The sequence below is a fragment of the Hibiscus syriacus genome, unplaced genomic scaffold (assembly GCF_006381635.1).
Source record: "Hibiscus syriacus cultivar Baekdansim isolate YM2019G1 unplaced genomic scaffold, ASM638163v2 tig00112159_pilon, whole genome shotgun sequence".
NCBI lineage: Eukaryota > Viridiplantae > Streptophyta > Magnoliopsida > Malvales > Malvaceae > Hibiscus > Hibiscus syriacus.
In genome coordinates, this window is record NW_024063263.1 from 546612 (window position 1) to 556047 (window position 9436).

General features: G+C 30.9%; 1 protein-coding gene across 1 annotated transcript; it reads right to left on the minus strand.

Moving 5' to 3' along the window:
* Nucleotides 1-7886: 7886 nt before the first annotated feature.
* Nucleotides 7887-8692, minus strand: LOC120175071 (FCS-Like Zinc finger 2-like). Its single transcript, XM_039181773.1, has 2 exons — nt 8267-8692; nt 7887-8148 (listed from the first exon to the last, which is right to left on the minus strand). The coding sequence occupies exons 1-2, from the start codon at nt 8566-8568 to the stop codon at nt 7959-7961; spliced, it is 492 nt and encodes a 163-aa protein (XP_039037704.1). The 5' UTR covers nt 8569-8692; the 3' UTR covers nt 7887-7958.
* Nucleotides 8693-9436: the final 744 nt, after the last annotated feature.

Consider the following 9436-nt stretch of genomic DNA (forward strand, 5'->3'; position numbering starts at 1 on the left):
CCCCATAAGGGAACCGATTCCCCCTTTGAATGGGAACCGATTCCCCCTGTAGGGGAATCGATACCCCCCTGGGGTTCTGGTTTTTACGGGAAGAACACCCTATTTTTCTCAAACCCTCAACAATTGGAAATTCTCCGAGAGATGCGCACAAATAACTCTTCTATGAATGAACGCATAGATGCACTCTCACATGAGATGGCTACTATGCGAGCTCATTTTCCTCCTCCCGATCCTCCTACGGATGCTTGATTCTGTGTTTTGCTTTAGTAATTTGAACTTAAAGCTTATTGTTTAAACATTTTTAATGTTTTTGGATTGTTTTACTTTTGTTGTTGGATATTTGAACTTATTTGATGGATTATGGATGTTTGAACTTATATTTCTATATATTTGGTTTGGTTAAACTTATTCATTATTGCATCATTTTCATCATGTTAGATATATGACAAATTTTGCCATACCACATTGTTTATGAATATTAATTATGAAACTAATGGCTAACGTTTCTCTTGATTGTGTTCTTAGCAGCTTAAGCTATATTTATAATCAATTGGCTAATTACTTTTCAAAACCTTGTTTAAATTCTTTTAAAATGTCTTTTTTATTTAACAAAAAGGGGGAGAAGTGTTAAATGTTTTAAAGGGGAGAAGTGTTAAAGTAAGGGGGAGTAATTTTTCAAAAAAGTCGTTTTTGATTTCAAAATCTTAAAAATAATAAAATGTTTTGTTATATCAAAAAGGGGGAGATTGTTGAAAACATTTTGATATTTCGATATAACAAATTAAGTTAAATGAATTTTAAGATTTTCCAAATGATTTTCTAAGTATATTCGATATAATTATTTGAATATCAAAATATTACTCCAAATCTTTCAAAAAGTCATTTTTAATCCTTACTCAAGTGTAAAATTAAGTTTTAGTCTTAAAATAATTTCAAAACAATTTTACAAAATATTTCGAACCATTTCAAAGCCAAAAATTCCAGATTGCTCAAAGGGAACCGATTCCCCCCTGAATGGTTTGGCTCCGAGAAAAACAGAATGCTCGGAGGGAACCGATTCCCCCCAGAGGGTACCGATTCCCCCCTGTTTAACGGTCGAAATATTTGAATTTCACACTTAGGAAACCGATTCCCTATGAGGGGAACCGATTCCCCCCACACTCCAAGTTGTTTTATTAATTGATTTCACACTAAAACGGCTCTATTATCTCCACTAATCATCCCCAACGTTTAGAATTGATTCAAGGAGTATTTAAACAAGCTTAGAAGCCATTGATCAAAACAAGAAACAACAAGCAACTAGAATCAAGAGAGAATCAAAGAGAAATCATCAAACCTCAAGTTTGTGCATTTCAAGCCTATTTTTCATTCAATATTCATTTTTCTTTCAAGAACACTACTTGTACTCAATTGTATTCATTCTTGAGTGTTCTTTTCTTTGTTCTAGAATTGTGCAAACAATCTACCTTGTGAGTATTTCCTTGTAAGTTTGCAAATTTGTAATCTTCTCTTTCGGAAAGAGTGTTCTCAAGAATTGGGGTATATTCTTGAGAGTGTTGAAAGGTTATCTCTTTGGCCTCAAAAGAAAGAAAAAATTAGTGAATTTGTTGGAAAATCCTTAGTGTGGATAGCTAAGGTAGTGGACGTAGACTTTGATTGAGAAAGTCGAACCACTCTAAATCGTTGTGCAATTACTTTCAATTTTCTGCAAAAGCTTCCACAAAATTGTAATTACCAATTCACCCCCTTCTTGGCCGATTCCGTCAATCGATTAACTCAACAAAATATTTTCAAAGAATGATGCACTTTTTGATTCCAGTATCGTGTTCTTGTGAATCTCATGATTCTTTGATTCATACACAAGAAATTGATACGCATTAATATGTTTTGCATAACATATGAAAATACATTCTACAATTTTAGGACCTATTTTCATTTGCTTTGGTAACAGGTCCATTACCTTGGCAAGATAACCCCATATTTTATAATGTTTGTAGGAGGGTTTCCAACCTTTTCATAATTCATATGATGTCCTATATTTTTCCTTTCAGATACCTTATTTAAAAGGTAATTAGTTGAAAGGACAACTTCCTCCACAAGTTCTATGATAACCCAAAACTGCCTAAGAAGATATTCGTCATTTCGTTTAAAGTCTGATTTTTCTGCTTAGTTACTCTATTTGATTGAGGAGAATATGGTGGTGTTACTTCATGAATAATATCATGTTGTAAAAAACTTCACTGAATTGTTCAACATATTCATCACCACGATCACTTCTTACTAACTTCATTTTTTTATTAAGTCGATTTTTAACTTCCTGCTTACAGAGTATAAATTTCTTTATTACTTCATCTTTGCTCTTAAGAAAATATAAATAGCAATACTTTGAGCTAACGTCAATGAAGGTAATAAAATATTAAGTCGTTAGAATTAAATCAAATGGTTCGATAATTATTTCAACAATTTGAAAGGACGACATTGTTAATTTTATCTCAACACATGTTTCACATTTATGATTATAATAAGAAATGAAGGAATGTGTTCTAAGTTAATTAATCTCCACAGAGCATCATAATTAACATGTCCAAGCCTATCATGTCATAAATTAAATGACTCGAGCATATAAACGGAAGAAGAAACATTTTTCTTAATCATGTTTTTAGCTTTTGCAGTGATAGCATTAAGTTTCCATATATCATTCAATATATATCCTCTACCCACAAACATTCCCCCTTTAAACAAAACCAACTTTTGGATTCAAAAATTATTTTAAAGCTTTAAACACTTAGGAGTGTTCCAGAAACAAGGTTTTTTTCGTATGTCAGGTATATACAACACATTATGTAGCTTGAGTTCTTTGTTAGAAGTCATCATCAAGACTACAGTATTGTTCCCTTGATTTCGGAAGTCGCAACATTGTCCATGTAGAGCTTTCCCCATCGTTACAAGGTGTCATTCAGAAAATGAGTCCTTGTCGCAATAGATATGATGTGTGGCTCCAATATCGATCCATCATTCTCTTGGATTAGAGTCAACAAGGTTAACTTCAGATATCACAACACATAAATCTATATCATCCATATCTGTAACACCCCAACCCGTACTCGACCCGGAAACGAGTTCGAGATGTCACATTGACTTTTTAAAACAATTTCCTTACAAAAATAACTAAACATTTGGACTTATATTAAGAAAATACGATCATATATTATGGAATTATGTTTCATTATAACAAATTTAAAGAAAAAACGTTTTCATGAATAGTACCGTGAACAGTGATATAGTGTATTGATGCACTGCTACAATGTACCGATGCACAAAAACATAGAATATATATTATGTATCGATGTATTGCTACAGTGTACCGATGCACTGTTACAGTGTACCGATGCATTGTTACAGTGTACCGATGCACTACTATAGTGTATCGATGCACTGATACAGTAACTTCGGCAAAACATGTATAAAACTCATAAAAATTTAAGCTTTCATCAGTATAAAATTATCATTTACATATATACGTTTAAAACATTACAAAAATAGATCAAAGCATACATACTAAACGACTTTATTTACATGCCAACACATATATTACATAAACAGACATATTGTGTAAGGTTCTTCTGATCTGATCTTCAAATGATGATATACTGCTTTGCTGCTCTTAAGATCGATCTTCTTACTTTTCTGTACCTACGTGTAAATCACTTACACGCTAAGTCATAGACTTAGTGAGGCATAAACTTATAATGATAATGCATTTCTTATGAATATGAACATGCAACATAGTAATCAGATCATTTCCTATGATTCAATACATATACAATACTAATACTATAATATATAAGGTAATACACATTTTCATATGATTTATAGGCCCATGTATATACTGAGAACATAAGCTATTCGAGTACATAGAGGTTGTGCACATCTGCTGTCACCACAGCTCGTATAAGTCCCACTGAGTGGCATATGGAATTTTATCCCGAATGATCTATAAGTTATCCCGAAAGACCTATGAAACCCTCGACTCTAGTCATGCCAACTATACCTAGAGCTCTCAGATTACATAACATGGGCATTAAGATTATAATTCATATAAACATGTACTTATATCATTTTCATTGTAACCACATATATCTTTTCTTCTATCACATTCCACATGTGCATATAACCATCCATATCATATTCTATAATACAAACATTTGAATACATTCATATGGTTCATATAACATGTAGTGAATCATATGTATACATATATGACTTATGCATATGTAAATAAAGACTATAATGTATGCATGTTCATAACTATTATACTATGAAATTAACCTAGGAAATAGAGTCATCGCAAGTCTTAATTCCATTAGATTATCCCTATATTATGCACTTGCCTTGGCCTTGCTTGCGTTGATTCAATTCTACTTCTTCGATTGTTTCGGAACTCGTTTAGGCTCGATATCTACATAAACATAAATTCTGAGACGATTTTCAGAATCCTAAACCTTATAACTTGGTATTAATAACTTAGGCTAATTTAATGAACCAAAAATTTATTTTTCCTTTAGGAGTGTACCGATGTACTATGGGTGTATCGGTACACAAATTAGGTTCAAAATTCCCATGCATCGATGCATGCCGATGTGTATCGATACACCTTCAAAATTGGTCTTAGTACATCGGTACCCATTCATAGTGTACCGATACACCTGTCAATAATAAACTGGTTTCACTCAAAAATTCCATAACTTTTCATTAAATTTCCTCATATAAAACTCCTTGCATACCACTAAACTCAACTACAACCATTTTAACTAACTTTTATCATTCCAACACCTTATTACTTCCCATATATCATCTAAATTCTTAAAACCAAGAATCATACTCAATTTTCCATGTTATCCGAACTTTGATTTTAACACTTATAACTTCTTATTCACACCTATGACAAGTCAAATTCAACTTCTAAATTCATTTATACATCCTTATTCAAAATTTCACTTATCCACTTCTTAGTTTTAATCCTTCATAACTTACAAATCTTTGAGTTTCTATAACCATTTTCATCTCCATCATGTTTCCTAAGTCTTCCTTAACCAAAACCATACTTAAATTTTAAGGATTAACCAAAAGAAATCAAACTCACCTTATCTTGGGGTTTCACGTTGGAGAAGATAAGAATATGAAGAAGATAAGTCTAGAAACTTATCCCGTAAAACATGCTCCACATGGGTATTATAATACCCAATAATTATTTTATTATTATTATCCTTGTTCAAAGACTTATTTTCCCTTTGACTCTTCCTTCATTTACTAAACCATCCTACACCAACATCATTAAATAAATTCCTAAACTTTTCAATTTATTTAATTTGGTCACAGAAATTTAAAATTTCACACTTTGGTCACTAACCCGGTATTGAGGATGTTACAATATCCTTAACTATTTTTTCCACAACATTAACCTTGTGAGCTTTGGCTTTCTTTTGATGTTTGCACTCAGAGGATTTGTGCCCCATCTTACCACAGTTAAAGAACTTCCCTTGGAATTTCTCCTTCTTAGAAATTCCACCTTTAGGCCTCAGGTTTAACCTATTTTTGGGTTGTTTTCCATTCTTGAAGTCCTTGATTTCCATCACGTTTGTCTTAGCTTCTTCTTTGTTGAGCCTTTTTCATTAATCATGTTGTCTTCTTCTATTCGAAGTCTGACAACCAGTTCTTCCTCAGTTATTTCCTTTCTTTTGTGTTTTAGATATTTCTTAATTTCTTAATAATAGCAACTACCTTAAATGATTCACTTATGACCATTCTTTTAGTAAGAATTCCATTGATCAGTAGTTGAAATTCTTCCACTTCTTTTAATATCGATTTAGAGTCAACTATAGTAAAATTCAAGAACTTTGCAACTAAAAACTTTTTAGCTCAAGCATCTTCATCTTTGTATTTGTGGTCTAATGGCTTCCACAATTTCTTTTTTTTCATAACCAACATATATCGGATATAATAAATCTTAAGACATATTTAAAAAAAGAAGAAGAAATTAAATTCTTTAAAAAAAATAAAAGAGAATTAAAAGGAAATAAAATACTCTTTTATTTTTTATCTTGTGATTGAAATTAATTGAGATCTGTCGCTACACGGTTTCCTTAAGATAAATTTTTGATCACTCATTGGTGCTCAAGATCTTTTGGTCGTTTGTCTCCCATGATACAATAACTAGATGATCAACTACGGTAGCAGAATAGTGGAGATCACGAATTGTCATTGCCTTTAACTATCATCGGAAAAACTAAGGAAGAAAAATGAATATTTTCTAAGCATGAAATAAAATATTTTTTAAGAGAATAAAAGTTCTTGAATTCCTAGATATGAAAAATCTAACAGGTTTGCTCAATATTTATAAGGGATTTTCGAAAGAGTTTTACACCAAGTAAATATATTTTAATATCTAAATTTATACAAATAATAATACTTTTTAAATTTAAAATAATATTTTAATTTAAAATATTCAAAAGTATATAATTATCTTTAATATTCAAAGTTTAAAAGATAATAAATACCATTTTAAATTGACATATTAAAAGAGTAATTATCTTACTAATATTCAAATTAAATAATATTTTTTAATTTGTAATATTTAAAAGGTCTGAATTTAATATAAATATTAAATTCATCAAAGTAATTCATCCTTTTTTTCTAATAGTTTTTCAATTTCTAAGATTTCGTCTTGGTTAATCTAGATCGACTCGAGTGTCACATTTGACTTTAGTGAGTGAATATCTCAGCATGAATTTTCTGCATACATAAGAAATCAAACTTGTGATCTGCTTAAACGATACTAAGCTGCTTACCACTTAAACCAAACTTTATTGTTATTTGCTATGCATATTTGAATGTATACACGAATCAAATTATTTTAATAATTAATAATTTATAAATAACTCTTAAAATCTTAAATTCGAACCCTACATATATAAAGATAAAAACATTTATTCTTAAGTAATTAAAACCTTTTAAAACAAATAAAACTTCATATATTAATTTTTTTAAACAAATATTACATTATATATTAATATATATTTATTAAAAAACACTAATGTATGATAAATCTACTACTAACCTATAACATGTGGGGTCTAATAACATTACTTTAATGGACTACATTCATAGTCCTAATTATTCCTCCTACCAGCTTTGGATCTCACAAAGGAAAACCTAGGCCTAAACCTAATGGTTTTTTTAATTAATAAAAAGTAATGTTAGAAATATGTTTTATGTTATGCAGTCGTCTGGGAAGTGTGAACCATCAAATCAGTCTCTTGTTCTTGAACATTGTCTCCATTAATTGCAATACCAAACAGTATAGAAGTGTGTAGAATTGATGATGATGATGATGATGATGAAAGCCCCATACTTGTAAAATTGTCATTGCTTCCCCAGTGGGAGCTGCACCAATAGCTGCAATGGCCACAAATTCCTGCCTTTTATCACCTAAAATTCCAACCTTTACTTCTCTCTCTACCTTAATAAAGGGTGAAAGAATCAATTGCAATAACAATGAATAGCATAAATCAATAATAAAAAAAACACAGCTTTTCCAATTCCCAGCAAGTTCCATTCATGTTCATTTCTCTTTCATCATCATTCATGGTAAATGAAAATATCGACAAGGAGAAAATTATTACAAAAATAGTCCATGAAGAAGCCATAACAACTTCATTTCATTCATTGGAACTTGTTAACAAGGGGAGAACAAAATTATCACACCGAAAAAAAAAGTGCCATATCACAGAGCAGATCCAAATAACATTCACAGTTAAGTCTCAAATATGATTTCTTGTTCTTCTTCTTCATCCTCTCTCCTTGGCCCTCCTCCTCTGTCCTTTTTCCAACAGTTCATATAAAAGGGTAGATATATGTTTTTTTTCTCACTCTTTATTTCCTTTGTGAAACGATTATATTTATGCAGCTGCAACAGTGCCTGGTCGAAAAGGATAGCTCTGGGTTTTTGTAGTTGAAGTTGTAGCTTTCCTTTGATCCTTCTTCCTCAAAACTTTCATGGAGGAAGAAAGGCTATTGCTTTTCTCCTTAGCCTCATCAATGTCTATTTGCTCTTGTCTACACTCCTCACTACAAAAAGGAGTATCCCCTCTGCAGCAACAGCAACAAAAAAACCCAATCAGAAAACGAATCAAAATCCCAATTTTAAACCCCAAATCAAAAAGCAAAAAAAAACCAAAAGATTCATAAGATCTTTTCAAACACTAGCCTGTACATGAAGATGTCTTTGTTTCCCCCAAGAGGATTCCTGCAAAGGAAACAGGAATCCAAGAAATGGGGTTGACGGATTTGGTCCTCAAATCTTGGATATAAACATAAAGAAGAAGATGAAGAAGATAGATTCCTCAAGCTGGTTCTCCTTGTGTAACAAAGAGGTCTTTGAAAAAACCCATTTTGAATCTGGGTTTGGTAATGGGTGCCCGAATATCCAGCCTCCATCACCGCAATAGAAGCCAAGCCTTGATCTTGTTCAATGAAACAATGCCTCCTTGAACGTCCAGATGAGTCCATTTTTGTGTGTTTTTTTTTTCTTTCTGGGGAAAAAAGGTCTGAGTTTTACGAGCAGGTGGAAGATGAGTGGGTGAAGGAATGGTGGGTGGGTTGATTTTATAGTTGGGGAAAAGCTCAATGCTTTGTTCTTTGTTTGAGGGAAAAATAAATTAATAAATAAAAACAACTGCAGGTTTTCAAGAATCCGTGCTAGTGAATCCATTGGCTCAAAAATACCTGCATCCCTCAGGTCCCAATTTATTTATATTTACATTTTTGCCCTTCATTTGGACTTTTTTTTATTTTTGAAAAAAATAGGTTTAATATAACATTAATTCACATTAAGATAATTACACTGATTTAATAAATCAATTCACATGAATTTATTATAGTGTAATTTTATATGTTATATATATTTAAATAAAATACATAAATATAAATTAAAGTTATACATGAAAAAATTCATCATTAATACATTAAATAATATTTTTTGGTAAATTACATCAATATTTGATTTATCGATCGATTAATTCAGATGGAGTATCGCAGATATTCATCATGGGTCGATCCTTATAACCAAATTTATTACTTCATTCACAATATCAAAATTCAAACTCATAAATTTATTTAAAAGATCTAATGTTTTATCTCATTAGACTAACTGATTATTGATATTTAAATAATGACATGTAATAAGGCACTCTATATGGAAAAATCAATTAATCGTTGATTAAGTAATTTTCAATATTTTATTTCTAAAAGTTTATAAACAATTTATTAATGGTGAAAATATTTTTTTCATATTCATTTGATGGATGAGTCTACCACGTTCGACAAAACACTGCTGAGTATAATTAATTTAATTTATAAAAATTTAAAATTCTAAAGA